Source organism: Accipiter gentilis, chromosome 1, assembly GCF_929443795.1.
Source record: "Accipiter gentilis chromosome 1, bAccGen1.1, whole genome shotgun sequence".
Lineage (NCBI taxonomy): Eukaryota > Metazoa > Chordata > Aves > Accipitriformes > Accipitridae > Astur > Astur gentilis.
This window is the reverse complement of record NC_064880.1, coordinates 43,202,767-43,221,764: the sequence shown is the minus strand read 5'-3', so window position 1 is coordinate 43,221,764 and position 18,998 is coordinate 43,202,767. Positions and strand designations below refer to the sequence as shown.

The 18,998-nt window shown below is 38.8% G+C and overlaps 1 protein-coding gene across 9 annotated transcripts in view; it reads left to right on the top strand.

The window, feature by feature from the left end:
• Positions 1 to 18,998, top strand: part of MYLK (myosin light chain kinase) — a 222,486-nt gene that overhangs the window by 93,399 nt on the left and 110,089 nt on the right. For 7 of the 9 annotated variants that reach the window (XM_049803960.1, XM_049803987.1, XM_049803977.1 and 4 more), the window contains 7 exons: positions 825 to 873; positions 3,795 to 3,960; positions 7,351 to 7,516; positions 10,343 to 10,379; positions 12,291 to 12,865; positions 14,595 to 14,798; positions 15,947 to 16,081. In XM_049803960.1, coding sequence (XP_049659917.1) covers positions 825 to 873; positions 3,795 to 3,960; positions 7,351 to 7,516; positions 10,343 to 10,379; positions 12,291 to 12,865; positions 14,595 to 14,798; positions 15,947 to 16,081 — 1,332 coding nt within the window. Of the gene's footprint in view, positions 1 to 824; positions 874 to 3,794; positions 3,961 to 7,350; positions 7,517 to 8,148; positions 8,214 to 10,342; positions 10,380 to 12,290; positions 12,866 to 14,594; positions 14,799 to 15,946; positions 16,082 to 18,998 lie in introns of those variants that run through there. The other 2 variants (XM_049803942.1, XM_049804005.1) reach the window with 2 other exon arrangements.

The following is an 18,998-nucleotide window of genomic DNA, read 5'->3' as shown; positions in this document are numbered from 1 at the left end:
TTTAAGAATTACGCAGTCTTTATTCTAAAAATCCCTCTATGCATCAAGATAGCAAAGCTCAGATTTTTTCCTATTCTTAGCAAAGATATCTATATGGGGCTGATTGCTACTTGAAAAAATGAGTGACTGAAACACAATCTAGTCTTTCCATCCTGCCTGGCTTTCTCATCTAACAGAAATGTAGGTGCTTATAAGGCTCTAGAACAAATATTTTTTCACAGCCATCAAAGCTGTTTGTTTCATGCTGCCACTTTGGATCTACCCCAGGTCACTACCCTTTTTTAATGTGCCAAAGGTACCAGGAATGCTTTGTGCAGTAGGTGGCGGTGAGCTTACACGACTTTGTACGCATCTCCCTACTGCTCACACCAGCAAGCATGATGAACTACAGTGCTTAGAAAGAATCATTTTACAGAAAAGGTAGTCTGGGCTAGCACAGGACTAAAAACCAAATCAAGTAAAGTCAGACCTCTTTCAGAGCCCAAACCCCTTTTTTTGCTATCTTAATTTGAATTAGTGCTGCACTGTAGAAATTAGACACAGTGTTTCATTCGCTTGTTTAAAAATATTCTTGCATGCGTAATCGGCAGTGTTGTTACAACTGAGGCAAGGGGTTAGCTGGTAACTCCGCTAAAACTTGTTTTTGAAATTGGAGAGCTTAACTTTGGGCTACAGATGACATAACCTTATACTGCAGGTGTTGCATTCCTCCTTTATGTTTGAAACCTGGAGAAATGCATATTTTACATAGTCTTTAGTATCTGTAATTCCCAATGGTCTTGACAAAACTTCTGACTTCCTGTCTTTCTATCTTATGCTTACAGGAAACTCCTTGAAGAAATACAGCCTGCCATCCAGTGCCAAAACCCCTGGGTAAGAAGTCCACTGGCTTTGATATTTTTTAACAGACACCTAAATATGTTTTGGTAGAAAAACAAGTAAAATGGCTCTTTCTAAAGAATAACCACTTCTCTGGATTTTAAGTGCTTCTTGCATTTTGTCTTTAGCTCTGATTCACTTTGAGGGCCAGTCAAAAAGGGTTGGATTCTTATCTAGTTTTCAGCAGTTCCTCACTGGAAACATATCCACAAGGCTCCTTACCTGTGCAATAATCAGAGGTAATGGAGGAAAGCAAAGCCTGGTGATTGATGACTGAGTTCTGCACAGCGTTGCATTGGAATAGAGTAACTGTTTGGCATGATTTCTCACACTTGTGAGATGAGGATAGCAAGAATGGCTGGGCTCTTGGAGGCAGTGCAGTGCCAGCTACTGAAACCAAACACTTTGATATCTGTGAACTCAAATGCTCTAAGTTCAAATCTCAATTTATCCCAAACAGAATAGCTACTATGAGAGCTGCTCTGTTAGTAAAATGGTTGAGGTTGTCAGGAAGACATAAGTAGCTTAATACAGCTACTGCTCCCTCATTCTGACGGGAATTAATCTGGTTGAAAACAGAACAATCTGCTGGTATCTGCAATGTTGCACCCTCTTGTCTCTGCTCTCTGATATTCAGAAATCCTTCCCCACATCTTCCATAACCTGACATTCTTCTTATAAAGCCAGAGCAAATACTGCTTTAAGAGTCATCAGTAAGAAAGAAAAGCAACTGAAATCAGCACTCTCTTACATATAATTTAAGTATATATTTCCAAGCAACACAGTGGGTAAACTGTAGTCCAGAAGAAAGGATTGTTCTGGTTTGGAGTGACTTAGCAAGAATAGTTTGGAGTAACTGTTAGCAAGAATGGGTTGATGGGGTGATCTACATTGGCACACAGAAGAGCCTTCTTGCTGTTGTGTAGTTTCTGCACTTCACTAAGCGCTTACAATTAAGTGAATGCCACTTTTTTAAAAGCCCCAGGCCTAATTATTCCAAAAGCTGAATTCATTTCTTTGTAAGTGGCTTGAATTTAAGCAGAATTATTTCTGATTTATATTGCTGCACTGTGTCACCCTGGATTATGTTTCTGATTATGTTAGTGATCAGAATACAGATAGTTAAAACCGAAGATTTTAATTTCATCATTGATATGAATATTGTTTATGTATGTTTTGAATTTTAAAATTAACTGAGATTACAACAGTGAAAATAGTAAGTGAAGCTGAGTAATCAGGAAGGCTTTTACATGATAATGTCTGTATTGCAAATGTACTACTAGAAATACACACATGCTAAATAATCAAATCAAGAAAGGACAGGTTTTGTTATACATTCAGATTTTCCAAAGCACTATCCTAATCCATTGCATGGAGTTAGAGTGATTTTCCTCTCTTTTCATTCTCATGTGTTTTACTCCTATTCACTATTAATAATTTTATGGCATGGAAAGTTTATGCCTTGCATAAACAGGGAGGAGGGAAAAGAAAAAAAATTACATTTCAGTTTGTGTTTATCTAGGAGACATCCATAAAGCTGCAGGCTAGCTGGTAGTTGATTTTCTTTTAATGCATTAGTATATGTGTATAGATACATAAATACAGAAACACCACCTAAAGATGGTCACTAAAAGACTTCTGTAATACACATTTATGCTCTTCTTCAGTGGTGGCATGAGGAAGATGACATTAAAACCTATCAGTTAATTATGTGACGAAGCATTTTCCATTTTAGCATATTGCGGTCACCCTTCTCTCCCAAGACTTGTTGCTGGTCCTCTTGTCCATGTAAATCCTTTCATTATGGTATCGTCTCTTACTTAGAAACCTTGAGCTGCCTATATGGCAATCATCATGTCTTGGCAGCACCTTGGACTAAGGCAATGCAGTCACTGTTAGTATCTGACACCTGGTAGAAATGGTGAGATATTGACACATCTTACTTGCATGTGGTAAAGCGCCATCTGGAAAAGGCAGCCTTGAAAATAGTTCAGTTTGCTTGAAATTAAAGGTTAAAAAAAAAAAAAGAAAGAAATCACCATCTGCTAATGTGTGCTTTTGCTGTACTAGAGCTTCAGAGCAAAGAATGTGTTTCCTTTGACATTAACAGACCTGAAGTTGCACCTTTTTTTTTTTTTTTTTTTTTCATGCTATAATACTGCTTGATATTTTATGTTTTATGGCTGTGTAACTGAGGGGTTTGGACTGCAGTCACTGATGTCACTCTAGTTTCATTCCACATATCGTTTCCCAGCTGTGCCATCCATGTCAGTAGAGCTGGGCATTTACACTTAACAGATGTTCACCTGGGATGACTGTACTTCAGTTTTGTGCCCTTTTCATGTTTGCTTTGCAAACATTGTAGTGAATGAGATTCCAAACAGAAGCCTCCCCCAAACAAAAAATATTTACTAGGACATGTCAGAAATGTTGCAAAACCAAGTTGCTGATTCATAAACCAGAAATTACTGTGTTATTGCACACAAAGTCAAAACAAATTGCATGATAAAGAACTGTGAACAGTGAAAAAGTATGCACAAATAATCTATTAGGAGGCAATTAAGAAACAGAAAATGGGAAAAACTAAATGAATGCAGTGTTTCCTATCATTTGGTTTGCCCAGCTCTGCTTATAAGCAACTGAAATTGTCCCCAGTATCTGTTATGTGAGTTATGTGTATGCTGGATGAGGGTGTGTAGCATCATACTATTAAGTTGCATGAGGAGTCAAGAGTAGTCATTATCAGCATTTCCATTTTTTCCACTGGCCAAAAAAATATGTAACTATAATCTCGAGTACCACCAATTACATACCCTTGTTGGCAGACTACTGGTCTAAAACGCTTCCTGAAGTGTGCTCTAACCATGACAGCTTCCAGTTCTTCTGTAAACCCAGGATGTCAATTGCCTTTCCAGGGGAAGACTTACTGTTCCATCTGTGGAGCATAGGCCAAGCATCTGGGGAGAGAGTCCACCCAAGTTTGCTACAAAACCTAATAGAGTTGTTGTGCGCGAAGGCCAAACAGGCAAATTCTCATGTAAAATAACAGGACGACCTCAGCCTCAAGTAACTTGGTTTAAGGTATGATTTCCCCCCAAAAATAATGTTTTCTTTCTCTTTTGAAATTTTGTGACTTGAAAGGATGAAATGCACTTGCCACTGCAAATTATCATGGGGAGAATTTACATACAAGGAGAGACATATTATTCCTCATTTTTATGCTGAATGAACTCACAAAAGGCAATAGCATTCCTTCTCAGTATAAACTTCTCCCTTATCTGTGTCATTGTTGAAAATATTTGTACAAAAAAATCACCTGAAAGCACGAGACAAGATCCAGGTTCCATTAGAAAAATAGCGAGTATGGGACATACTTGCCCAAAGACCTTACTAACTAGATAAAAGAAATAGGCAAAGAATGGAAAATGTGAATATTATCATCTCTGTTTTATAGAGAAGGTCTGCAGGGATTTAATGCTTTGACAATGATTACAGAGGAGTCTTTGACAGCTGTGAAAATCACAGCTGTATTTCCCAAGTTCCATGTCAGTGTCTCAGTCATCAACTGCCTTTTCTGTATCACTCACATTGGGTTTTACCTGTATTTAGAATGAAGATGATGTTTGCAAAGAAATGAAATTGTATTGAAAAGAAAATTAACTGTTTAGGAATTAACAGATATGATTGGGTTTTGGTATGCATGATTGTTTTTGCAAATAAAAAAAATATGCAAGGCAGATGAACAGCAGTTCAATGGTTTCAGTCTGACCTCTGCTAAAACAGTGGTAGCAGAGAAGTGTCTGACATAAAATAAAGGAGATCTCAGCTGCCAACTTCAGATCTGCAATAAAACTGGGAATTTTGAACATCTGTCATTTACAAAAAAAATGTGTTATAAATGAGTGATATTTAAAATTCATTAGACTATTAAAAAAGCATTGAAGACTTAAGTCCTAGTGCCCCCTTTGGGCATACACATGATCTCCAACCACTTTTTTTTGTTAGTAAGGAGAGAGCTTTCATGTGATAGTTAAATATTACACTGATTAGGCCACTTTTACTGAAACAATTAGCACTTTAGAGAATTATAATTACTTTTTTTAATTTGGGAAAACAAATATATGACTGCTCTGTTGGCATCCTGCTCCACTTCAGCCTTCAGCATTCAGTTGCCTTATGTATAGTAAAAACAAAACAAACCAAAACTTTTCTCAGAGCTTTTATTTTCTTCTGGTGCCTCCAGGTTTTCTGGGGGGAGAGGGAAAGAAACCACAAAAAAACCCAGAAAACTGCTCATAGGGCAGGGAAATACATCCAGGTCATAGTCTGCTTTATTCCAGACTTATCCTTGTTGTCTGTAATACAAGAATGCCAGGGTACTTCTCAGAAAACAAGCAGCCTCTTGCTGTGGAAGCACTTGCAAAGACATCTCCTTCAGTTGGCAGCTCCATCTAGAGTCTGCTTCTTTCTCTAGCTGCCATCAGTTCTTTTGGGCCTGCTGGCTCTCTAGGCAGTCTGCAATGCAGCTGCTCCGCAACAGCCTGCTTCCAGTCTCACCAGACTCACTCAGGTTTTCCAGCCATGCAACTCGGTGCAAAACAGGATTTGTCATTCAGTTCTCTTTGTTCAGGGCTGCATGGTAAACAGCAAGTAGGGACTAGCAATCCAGCACCTTGGATCTATACTTTGGTACTTCTTCATACATGTTTTTGCAGTTTGTTAGAGGTTATATTATATATTTTGCTATTGATTGTCAGCTTCTATAATGTATTATTCTGTAATCTGGCATTCCGTGTCTGATCAAAGGAATTAAGTATGCAAAGTTCTTGTTAGCAGCTCCATGAGTTCTGTTCATATTTATGTCCTTCAAAAACATATTTCAATATTTGCAGGTCTGCATATACTATTCCGTAAAATACGATAGGTGTGTTGTTCAGAGGTTCAGTAGTCATACCGTTGCTGGGCTGCAGACACCCAGTCCAGTCTCTTGAATTTATCCTCAATCCATCACTTTTGACTAAATTGGTTTACTTTAGGCTTTCATAATACTATTTTAGCAGCTATTTTGAGCACCATGAAGCTGTCTTTCAAGAATTCATATGCTTTGTAAAGGGCAAATGTGTTGTTGCTCTTTATCAGAGTTTTATTGGCAGGTTTTTGTTGTGAAGCCTGTTTTTGCATCCCTATTCTTAAGGCATGGATTAACAGGTAATCATGCATGTGCTTTGGCTAGCTGCAAACAAGCTCAGGCCCATAATGCTTCTGGTCATGTCAGGATGGCACTGCAGGGTCCTGCTGAGTGGTAGGTATTTCAGTTCTGCCTCAGTATCGTGGAAATGAACCTACATGGCTGGTGGACCACATCTAGCTAGTGCAGAGCCAACACATTACCACCTTCCATACAGCATGGAAGCTTTATAAACAATTAGAATTGCACTTTTCAGAACTAATGAACAACTTTTTGTGTAAATGTCTTACTCTGTTTATTGTTTTCATTCCCCTTTTCTTATTCATTAAGTTGGAAAGAACAGAAGCTTCCAAGGTATCACCACCAAACCCCTGGCTTGAAATAGCTTTTTTTATTCAAATAGGACTTAGAGCACCCAGATAGCAGTGAGTTGATGGAGACTTCAGGAATGACAGTGTCTGAAAACACTGTAGTGTTTCCCAAATGTTTAATGACCAAAGCCCTACAAATCACACATTTGTATGCTTTTTCTTTCTAAACTTAGGATAGGAAAAGCTGTGGTGCCTGATAGCAAGGGACTCCTTTAATGGCTGCTGCTGAAGCAGAGGCACCGATTTGCTCACAAATGAAGTGTTGGTCAATTATTTCATAGAATTTAAAGGCAAAAATTGTCATTCTGATCACCTAATCTATGTAACATAGCGTATAAAACTATGTGCATTTCTTCCTGCCTCAAAGCCGTATCTTATGATTTAACTCCAGTGTAGCACTGCAAAGGAGCTGTGTCGCAGCAATGCCTCTTAATGTATGCCTAGTGCCTTCTGCCAGCCCAACCTGGCCACAAATAAGGTCCTCTTATGCAGAATTTTTCCAGTTCCTGAAGAGATACAGCATAAAGGAGCTATTGAGGGAGAGAGAACTACTCCCCAGCTTGGAAGTTATTGCTTAAAAGTGTGATCTTTGACATGAACAAACATGAACAGAAAACTGGGTTGAGCCCACATACAGTGAAAAGAAATTTTTCTAGGAGTATGGATATAGTAAATAATGAATAGCCCAAACTGAACTGACATGAGTGGGTGGCAAAATGCAGGGAAAAACAGCCTCCTGAAAATATGAATTATAGCAGTTTTTTGTTTATACCATCTGAGTATTATTCACAGAAGAAATTTGGCTAAAAGATAGGAGAAAGGCATTTTGACCTGACGTTTTACCAAAAAATTCCTTGCTCCCCTTCTCTTATGAATAGTTAGCTGTCTCATATTGTCTTGTGATATTTGCAGGGTGATATTCAGTTGCAGCAAAATGAGCGTTTCAACATGTTTGAGAAAACAGGCATCCAATTCTTGGAAATCCAAAATGCTCAGCTTGCTGATTCAGGAATTTACACGTGCACAGTGGTAAACAGCGCTGGGAAGGCATCTGTGTCTGCAGAGCTCACCGTTCAAGGTACAGCAAAGAGTTTACAGGAGAGAGCACAAGTGAATAAGAGACATTCCTTTAAAATATCTTTGCTTGTGTTCTCAATATAAGCATTCGCTTTTTCCCATTATCTTCCTCTGTCTTCATTAAATAATACTGTGATAGCTCGGAGCATGCTACAGCTGAAAACATTGTGTTGGTTCAATGGGAAAAAGGCTATCCAAATGCTTTGTAACAACTTTCTCTAAAACCAACTTTTCACTTTTACTGTGGTTTTGACCTCCATATGTTTTGAACATAGATTTTAAATTCAGTGAATGGAAACCTTGCACTTGTCACTATAATCAGTAATTAATTTTGTATTTATTGAGTATCAACACCAGATGCACCTTTATACCAGCTCCTTTGTGGGAAACAAAATTGTATCTGTATTTGTAGAACCAGGAAAGTAAAGTAAAGGAGCATAACCCTAAACTGTAAGAGAAGAAAAACAGCTTAATGAGATTAAAATTCAGGCTTCTCAACTCCCAGCCCTGCCTATTTCACTGCTGTTAAAGGAAATAAATGTCTTTATATAAATAATTTAGGATGTTCTATTCTATATAGGCATTACCATATGCGGTTCATTTTGCAGTTTGATGCTTCTTAGGGTGCCCTTTGCAGCAGGCTCAAAATCATACAACCTTCAGCAACCACACTAAAGAGGAATTTCATCAGTCAGTGGGTAAGCAGTCACTGGACCCAATTAAATAATTAAATCAATAGTTGCTGGCTTCAGCTGCAGTCATAAGATTAGTGGGTTACATATGCACCCAGCAGTGAATTTTTTGATGCAAGATTTTTGGGTTCACATCAATGCTGTCATTCTGTAAGATACCAAGAGTATAAATAAGAGGATTTACATTTGGGATCCTCAGAACCACAGCTAGCTTTTACCACTGAAAGCTGTACTTTTTATCTCTAAGTTCCAATCTGATGAAGCCATTGTAGAAGGAGCTTCTACAGGTTGCCTATTCAACTGATGTTTTATAGAAAGGGCCATTTTTTTCAATAAGCCTTTTTTTTTAAACATGAAACTTGATCCTTACTTGCTCTCCTTGAAGCCGTGAGCTTTCTGTTGTGTAATGGGTACATCTGCCTTGAGAGATGATGCGGAACTGGGGTCACAAAGTCAGTTGTGGTATATGTTTGCCTCAGATGCTGACCACATCTCTGAATAATGTGGGCATTCTTTCTTGGATTAGTACAGGTCAGTAAAAAGGGCACTCTTTTGCAATGTACTTGACTAATCAGATGATTCCACTTACCTAACCACAAAATATAATACCTAATTCTTTCATTATCAATTAAATCAGGTCATAGGAGTTGCTACAAGATGCTATCAGACAATCAAGTGGCTCAGAATTAATACATTTTCTTTTAAATCCATCCAATGTCATATATAGATAAGCTTGTTCCAAGAGCTACATTTTTCCCCCAACTTCCCATAGTGTAAAGTGGAGAGGGTGGGGGAAAATGTTCTTTTAATTGACAGGGTTGCATGGTATTGTCTTGTCTGCAACCGGTAGTTATTCAGCTTCCTCTTCTGCATTCATCCAGTCTCTTTTCAGCTTTAATTTTTATGTGAAGAATTTCTGTTACTGTTTATTGACAGGTTTATTGAAGAGAGGTCAATGGGTTATTTCCCTCTCTCACTGCAGCTTTTGTGTGTGTGTAAATAGATTCTTTTGGTCACTCTGAATGGTGTGGTAAGTCCAAGCATTTAGATGTGGATTTTTCCTTGCAAAACACAGTGGAAATCAGGGTATCATCCATCACATGTTTTTGTCCTTTCCCTGAGGCAAAGACACTGAAAGGATTTTTATGGAGTACTTGTTGATGACTTGCAAAATTCATTATCTTGCAGATTCTTTATTACATGTTTTTCTACTGTAGTTTCTAGTCTCACAGCTGACAACAGCATAGATGCAACTTTGATCTGACCAGGAGAAAACAGGCTGCATCCTGTAATGTTAACTAGGGAAAATGAAGAGATGTGGTTGGCACTTGATCTGGAGTGGTACTTCTCTCCTCCCAACTATTTATTATCTCTTGCTGCCCCCAAGAGAAACAAATACTGTCAAGGTTTGGGGGAATGCATGGAGGATTACATACATAGGAACTAAGAGACTGACTATGGGCAAATACGTGCTCAGTTACATCAATGCAGCTGATGAGGTACGTTGGCAGATCAATAGCCAATTCCCAGCCATGTTCCCAGATTTCCTGGCGGTGTTGCAAAGTGAAGAAATGTGATATATTAGTTTTTGTGTTATTCATGTTAAACATGATAATATTTGCTACACAGCAAATGAGTTAACAGGTGGGCTCAGGTTTTGGGAGGTTTTACTGCTTTTAATTTGGGTTTGTGTTTTAGCCGGAAGACAGCTGCAGTTTCACTGTGGGCATGCTCAGGTGTAATACTGAGGGTTTGCCTTTCTCCACTTCTGCAAGCTCTGTGGAGTTGCCGTAAGATGTGATTAGCTGCCTCCCAGTTGGAATCTCTTCCTTGCTTCTCTCCCCCAACAAGGAGCCTTTGAGGCTTACAGACTCTTTAGTTCTTAAGGGACATGAGAACTTAGTTGACCAGCAATGTCTCAAAATGGACCAAGACCTCTTTGTGTTTCAGCTGAGCAGCTTGCCGTTGTCCATATCGAATTTCAGGTGTGGTGATAGTCAATCTTGACCTCAATGGATTGAAAATATGAAAAGTGAGGGTTCTTAAGTATATTCTTTGCTTAAAATCTCTCAAATTTATGGAATTGTTTACAGTATTGTATGTATGTTACCTGTTTTGTTCTTTTTTTATTTCAGGTCCAGATAAGACTGACACATACGCTCAGCCACCATGGTATGTTTTTACTGGAGTACTTTCTCAGAATATTTAATTGCAGTGCACAAATTTTGACACTTACTGCATGAGCCTTCCTTACAAAGTGGTAAATCTTTTTGGGTCAGTCTGTATTTGCAAGTTGGAAAATGTTTACTTGGAATGAGATTCTCTCTTACTGCCAAATTCAGCTGCTCTGGTAGACTCCTGTGAAATAGTTGGTGGAACTGATGGCAACACTATGAAGTACAGACTTCTGGTCTGGTTCAGGAAGGCAAAATTTAGATGAGTTTATGCTTACTGTTCCCATGTAGCCAAATAGTTATATAAACTGATCAAAACCTACGTGAGGAGAAGTTATGCTCTGTACCAATTGGTCAAACTTCCTTTTGGGGGTCAAAAATCTGCATGGATCTTGACAGTACTGAGCTGGTTGTTCTTTACTGTCATAAGCAAAACATGGTCTGGCCATGGTCTTTGCTGTTTTCTGAAAATACATACAAAAGTATGGGTAAAGTAACAAGGAATAAAAAAAATCATATTATAGGGTTTTATCAAGATTTTTAAAGTTAAATTACTATAATTTAAAAAAATTTTGTAAAATGGCTTTTCTTCATGAATAAAAAATACAGAAATTAAATACTCTAAGATAACTGTGTAAGACACTTTCATGAAGGCCAGTTGCTTTACAGTCTTAAGGGTGTTTAAACTGTCCTCACATGCCCTGGATGGGATTTCAAAATGGCATGTTTACATTGTCCTAACTCCATGTCCACTGCAAAGTGGATCTGAAAATGCTGTGCTACACTGTTTTTCAGGTATGTGTCATTTTTAGGAACATACTTTAAAATAAGTTCAGTGTATATGAAACTGTGCAGCTCTACGGAACCCATGTACTGGCTTCTTCAGAGTACTTTTGTCTCCTCCATTGTTTATTCACAAAAAAAAGAGATATTTTGTAAAATGTAAAAATCTTACAGTTGTAACTGAAAATCTCATAGGCGTTATTTCTCTAATACATTTAATGCTGGCTGAAGAAAGTATCACGGGAAATACCCTGAATCTCCCTGAGAGAATAAGTCAATGGCTCTAATTATAGCAAAACAGAGCTGGGCTAGAAATTACTTCCTGTATTTCAAATATGTTCCAATTCTGCCTTTGAATAATACTTTGGAATTGTGAGACACAGACACTGTGCTCTACAGGTAATAGCTTAGTGGTCAGGGCAGTGAACTTCAATGAAGGAAACTTAGATTCAAGTCCCCAGTTAGTCAGCTACTCCTGTGCCCCCAAAGTACTGTGCAAAATATCCATCGTAATTCTGAGGAACTCTTCCTAATAAAACCATGGCTGATATTGTTACGTCCAGTCAACTGATTTTATTTTTTTTTTTGACAACACCCCCTCTCCCTCCCTTAGACTTCAGTCAAGTTTCCTCATCAGTCTTCTTTTCAAACCACCTAAATTACAAGAGACCATAACTAGAAATAGTAAATTCACTGCACAGTTTACATTTTCATTTCCCTTTAGGGAACTATTTTATGTGACGTTTTGAACTATAATTATATGTGGGCTCAATTTATGAAAGCATGAAGTAGTGTTACATCATGGTCATTCCAGGGTCTCATGTAATTGCTCTCTATCTAAAGCAGCGTATGCAAGGTTAGTGTCTGACTCACAAAACATGTTAAAACCTGAGCAATGGATTTGTATCCAGAAACTCCTCAGCTGAGACAGTGTCTGAGCACTGATGACATTTTATGAAGCTTTTCACTCCACCTCTTTCATCCATGTACTTAATCTGTGTGAAGGAAACTAAAGACTCATTAGTTCACCTTCTCGTTAAGGGTTTGTACATTTATATCATTGCTGATAATAATGATTAGTCTTCATACAGTGTCATATATCTGTAAACTTATCATTTTCCTTCAGCATGCCGTCAAAACCAACCACACTTGCTGTTAAAGCTGTTGAAAATTCAGAATTCAAACAGGCAACTAGCAATGGGATTGCTAAAGAGCTAAAATCCAGCAGCAGTGAACTCATGGTTGAAAACAAAGACAGGGTGTCAGCAAAGAAAGAGACCTTTTACATCGCCAGAGAAGCCAAAGACAGTACACAGGGACAGCACCAAGAAGCCAATGCAGTGTCTCCTCAAGAACCTAAGGAAGCAAAAAAGGGATCTCAGGTCTTGCAGAAAACTTCAAGTACCATCACACTACAAGCTGTGAAACTGCAACCAGAACCAAAGGCAGAACCTCAGGCCACTTTCATCAGACAGGGTGAAGACAGGAAAAGGGCTGTGCAGCCCCTGATGTCAGCTCAGCAAACCCTATCTCTGACAGGGCAAGTCAGTCCAAGGAATAGAGAAGCAGAAAATAGATCTGGAGCCCAGAAGGCTGTAACGGAGGAGAAGAAGGAGCCTCTGGGAATCCCCCCTCAGTTTGAGAGCCGTCCACAGAGCCTGGAAGCATCAGAAGGCCAGGAGATTAAGTTCAAGAGCAAAGGTAAAGGGATGAAAGTTATCAGAGCCCTGGGGTTAGTCAGGTTCCCCTTCTGTGTGGGGAAGCAGGGAAGCAATTCCTTCTTCAATGCAAGTTGTTGTCCTCCTAAAGCATTTTGGAAATAGATGCAGAATCTCATGCTGTTTCCATTGTACTCTTCTCAATGAAATTTTCAGATGATTCCATACTGTAGTGTCCATCCCTCCTGTCATTTGGGGTTTCCCCAGATGTAATCAATGCCACTCTTTCTAGGAGGTAGTTATAGGGCCTCCTCCATCATGACGGTGCAAGAGAGAAAATGGATGGTATGCTTTCCAGAACTCTCATTAGTTATATTGCCCTTGAGCCAAAAAATTGATCAGATAAGAAACTACAGTCAATCACTGCATTTCCCTTGCAGCATCTACTTTTACCCCTCATATTTGGTCAACCCAGTGCTGATCTGAGTGCTTCCTAACAGCTGAAATGATAAAGTCAGAATGAAAAGGGAGGTTTAGAGTTTGCTCCACAGAATTTGACCGGGTTTTAACCTCCCAGAAGAGTAATGAGAGCTGCATTTTTCTGAATCCAGGGAGTAGATTTGGAACACTTCTCTTTTTTGATTACAGTTTTAGTAGAAAATAATTTTGAAGCATTTTTCTGCTTTTTTTTAAAATAACATTTGCACTTTAAAGTGTTCCCATGAGTGTGAGAGAAATTGTTTTTTACGTCCCTGGAGGAAAAAGAAAATCATAACAAAGCCATGGTAATTTATTTCATTTCTTGATAGTTCTTGCCCCATGAGTAAAGAATACAATTTATATCACAAGCCCAGAGAGTAAGGAGGGGAGAAAATATTCCAAAGATCCTGGCACCTTTTGAATAGTTTATTTTTCAGGTATATTAGTACTAAGAACATGGATTGTTTTCCATCAGAGCATCTCAAAAACTTTGCAAGGTTTAACTAATTCATGATCCTGTTTGGTAGGGAAATGTAGTCCCTATTGTACAGAAACCAAGGAGATCATTCAGTTCTTTTTGAAGCCAGTGAATGCCTTTTCATTTGACTTTGGACCCAAAGTGCAAACTCTTATATGCCAAGGGAAGTCGTCTGTAGGGAAGTTACAGTGGAATGTCCCTAGTGCCTCTCTGGGCAACCTGTGCCAGTGCTTAGTAACCCTTACTGTAAAAAAGTGTTTATGTTCAAACAGAACCTCCTGTGTTTCAGTTTGTGCTTGTTGCCCCTGGTCCTACCACTGGACACCACAGGAAAGAGCCTGGCTCTGTCTTCTTTACACCCTCCCTTCAGATATTTATATACATTGTTGAGATCCCCCTTGAGCCTTCTCTTCTCCAGGCTGAACAGTCCCAGAATGAACAACCTCAGTGGTAGGTACCGTGGATTGCAAAGTACTGCTAGGTGCTCAGAGAAACCAGCTTAGCAAGGTAGGAAGGAATGGGGAGAAATTTCTTTTTTTCTCCTCTAATATCTCATCACATCCATTTTGTCCGTGACTTTTAGAGCAACAATTTTCAGATAGAAGTGCTTGGGGGGGGTTAAGTTACCAAATATTTGTTATTTTAAAAGATGGACTAGCCAAGAGGCTTTGGAAGATCAGGAATATCAAACCGTCTATTTGAAAATACTTTTGTGTATTTAGGTAAATTATACCTAATTTACACTAAAGCAAATAATAGAATTACGCTAAGGGGAATACCTGTTCATAAAAAATTCAAATACCTGATTGTCTAGTTTCAGGGAAACCAAAACCAGATGTGGAGTGGTTCAAAGAGGGTGAACCTATTAAAGCTGGAGAGGATGTCCAAATATATGAAGAAGATGGAATTCATTGCCTATGGTTAAAGAAAGCCTGCTTGGGGGACAGTGGATCTTATAGCTGTGCAGCTTTCAACCCCAAAGGCCAGACTTCCACCAGCTGGTTGTTAACTGTCAGAAGTAAGTTCTTGTGAGCCCATCTGCACTTTGAAAACTGTGGCTGGGCTTTTCTAAGCTGTCAGAAGGTGGTGGCTACAAAATTTCTATTGCGACTTCTCAATGCAGGTTAATTCTGATTCCTAGCTCTGTGAATAATGTGGTGTGGCATAGCTGTCAAGCCATTTTCTGCATCAGTTTCCCTTCTGACCTTTTGTTCTTGTTGTTTGTATAGCCAAAACCATCTCATTGAATGTTTTGTACACAGGGAGGCCTGTTCTCCACTGACGTTTTCTATTAATGCTTGTATTTCATACAGGTTGCCAAAGATTTATTGTTGTTCTGCATTCAGTTCTTTTGGAGTTGCTTAGCATTTCTATAGGACACTGCATATCTGAAATGTTTTGCAAGCACAAACCAATCCTGTGCAGTAAAGTGGATAAGAAGAAAAGTGAAGGAATGAGAATTGCATTCTGCTAAATTCAAGTACACCTCCCAGTGACAAATTATTTTGAGCTTGAAGGCACTGTCTTACTGGTCTGGTTGAAATATTTGTTGGCCCCTTAGCAAATCCTAACCTCAATTCTAATCTTTTCACCTGGTTTTAGGTTTTGTCCTGGAGCTATGATCATGTTTATGCAACATTCCTCTATTTGCTGTGCCTGAGGTTAAACCAGGATACCCAAGACACTCTCTTTCTGTCTCATGAGAGACCTGTAACCTGCATCCTTAAGTTACCCTGTTTCACTGCCAGCCAGGGGAAATTTGGGAGAGGGACTAGGAGAAGACAGACAAGAGGAGAGAAGAATTAGCCTTCCTGAGCTCTCTGGTACTGTTGCATACATTTCTAGTGATTGGCTGCAAATGGTGGATTCTGGCATAGAAAACCACCACCTAAGATGCAGCTTGAGAGCTGGAAACACCTGCCTCTTAGATTATAGAAGAACCCCTTCTTTATACTAGTCCATTGCTCAAAATGATTTATATTTCCCAATAAAACATTTCACCATGGTTTTGATTCTTTTTTTTTTCTTTTTTTTTTTTCTTGTTTACATGGGATGAAGCTGTTAGCCCACCCATGTCAGCTAAGCATACCTAGAAAAAATCACTAAGTGGTAAAGATAATTTTGTCAATTTGGGTTAAAGGAACTGTTTTCATTTTGGTTTTAAAGGGCCTAAAGTTCAAGAGGTTGCTCCATGCTTTTCCAGTGTCTTGAAAGGATGCACTGTGAGTGAAGGGCAAGACTTTGTGCTGCAGTGCTGTGTAGGAGGCGTACCTGTGCCTCAGATCACATGGCTTCTCAATGGTAAGGAATCCCCTGGTCTGCAATACATGCATGCACACACTTACATCCACAGTCTCAAATGCTGCTCTGATCAGTACATAGCAAGGCTGTGAATACTGCACAAAGCACACTAAATCACCGTAACAGTATCCACTAGAATATCTGAAGAAAATCAGTTTATATGCACATAATATGCACGAAGGGTGGCTTTCTTGAGCATTCTGTGTTATTGCAGTTTTCCAGTATCTCCAGCAGGGGACTCTGGTGACAAGATTGTACGCAGATGGGTTTCCTCGGTTTTGTTTAACACAGCTTCTCACCACGCAGTGATAAAACCTGTGTTACTACTGTGTGCTGAATCCTGTGCTACCCCCACTCCTTTGGTACTAGCTTCTGCTCTGAGAGTAACGGATTGGCATCATGATCTTGCTTGCAGGGATAATAAGTTCTAAGCAAAATAAGGGCAGAAACCCATGCCCGATTCCACCCTTCCATCAGCTGGGCAAGCCATGGTTGGCATTAGTAGCTATGTCCCCCAGATCCTAAAATCACAACTTTTTTGGTTGCCTCTTTACTAGAAATGTGTTCCGTGAGATTCTAACACTTGCCCAAAGCTGACTAAGAAAAAGGATAAGTAAAATATTTTTTACTTTTATGGGACTGTATAATCTCCTACCCTGCCCTGATTACACAACTGAACATGTAAGTTTCTTTAACAGTCTCCTCTTAATATCAGTTGGGCCCAAACTTCAGCATTTTGCTTAGATTCCCAATTATTTGAGTGATCCAGGGACATTTTGGCTAAGGGTTCTTTCCATTTAAAGCCGTATCTATTAAATACTGGACAGATGTATTCAGCTTAACCCTTGATCACCTCTGTTACTCCTGAAGAGGAATTGATTTTTTTGCAGACTCTTCAAGGCTATCTATCTCTGTGTGTATGTGTGTGAGATTTAAAGACAAAGAATAGCATACTTTGCCATAAAGATGTTTCCTCCAGTATTGTTTTAAAATTAATTATTTGCACATGATCTCTGTTTTATTTTAGCTATTCAGAGTAAATGGGATAACTGAAAAAGGTGGCAGGGCAAATGAACCATGACTTTGAGACTGCTATGTTCCCACAGCCTTGTCTGTTCACCTTTCCAATAGTTCCATGTCTAGAATAGAAAGGCCACTGCTTTATTTACAACATGAAACATGTGAGTAAAGGCTCTGACACTCCCCCATTGAAAATAATTTGTTTCTCTGTGTGAAGGCTGCTCTGCAGTTCCTCCTTTGCAGATATGAGTAGAATCGCTGTTTTGCTATGCAAGAACTGTGTCTTGCAGCACTGAAAGAGCAACACCAACCCATAGAGTCAGTCACTTCATATTCCAAAGGTACCCCTCACTCATAAAAGGTTCCCTTAGTCATTGAATGATGTAGACCCAGTTGTCTTCCACATACAGAGCAACCTCCTGTCTCAGGTGACTTTCTATGTTACAGTTCATTAGGCATAGATAAGGCACCTCCATCGATGTAACCGTTTTTTGCTTTGCTAACCAGAACACCATTGTCTCCTGAAAAATACAGCCTAGAGATCAATAAGCAACATGTTTCTGTAGGCCTCCAGTATGCACTGTGCCCCCCTGCCTTTTTTCAGGTTGTTTGTTCTGCATTGACCTTTCTTCTCAGTAATCTCAGATAAGTCTGCCCCTGTTCAGGTATAACCATATTTATATTGCATCCAAGCTTCTAACTGCAATTGGATCAGTATCACAAGGAGGCAAAAGCAGGTGGGGGTTTTTTCAGATAGTTTGGTTTCAAACCATTAGGGTTCTGTAGGTGAAAGCTAGTGCATTAACTCTGCTCTTAAATCAAAAGGCAATGACGAGTCTGAGTAACAGAAGCACAAGAAACTATCATAATAATAAAAATTAGGGACATCTTGTATTATTCTAAAGACATAAGCACACTACTTGCATTCCAGACTCCTAAAACACACCACTATAGGTTAATGCTTTTCTGTCTTGTATCTGATTGTGAAACATAACTGTTTATATACCATTTTGATACAAACTTGAATGGATTATAAACGGTTGTTTAATGCTAATAATTCCATGTACACTCCTAGGGTCATTATTTTACCTAAGGATCAAATTGGCTATGGTGATATCCATTTGAATGCAAACATTTCCTTTCTATTAAAGAGCTAGCTAGATACTACAAACTTCTCATATTTATATCCATTATCAGATAAAGGAGAAAGTTGTGTTTCTGATCCTGAAATATTACTCCAAGCAGACATAACAATGCTTTTGGCAAAATGACATAATAGAGCCTTTCATCAACTGGCCATATGAAGAAAACAGTATATTCACAGTATATAATTTGAGGCAGGCAGACAAATTTTTGTTTTAAAAAAAAGTTGTGTTGAAATGTGCTGTCCATGCTTGGAATATAAAGTTTTTTTATGTTCACAACCGATAGGCTGCAGCAGAGAAAAAAGCAATCTGCTGAGAGCAATCACACTGCTGTTCAAAATATAGCACTTTTGAAGAACTCCACAGAAATAAAAATCATATGGGACAGGATGTGTAAAGTTCACAAGAAAATATCAAATGCAAATTGTCTTCCAAGCATGACAATGATAACAAATTAGAATTAATTTTTGAAAGGAATAGTGAGAAAAGTACGTATATATCAGTGAAATAATGAATGTAAAGACCAAGTTATCACATCATAAGCAACGTGAACAGAAGGCTGCTTTGACAAACAAAAAATAGGAAAAAAGAAGAACAGTCTCACTCCTAGGCTGGCCAGACCTTGATACTGAACAACCTGTATGCTGTCCAATCTGCCTTCCCATGATCTCTGAGGTGATCCCCTGAGAACTAAAAGAACTGGAATAACTTCTTGTACGTTACATACAACTGCTACTTTAGATACTGAGCAT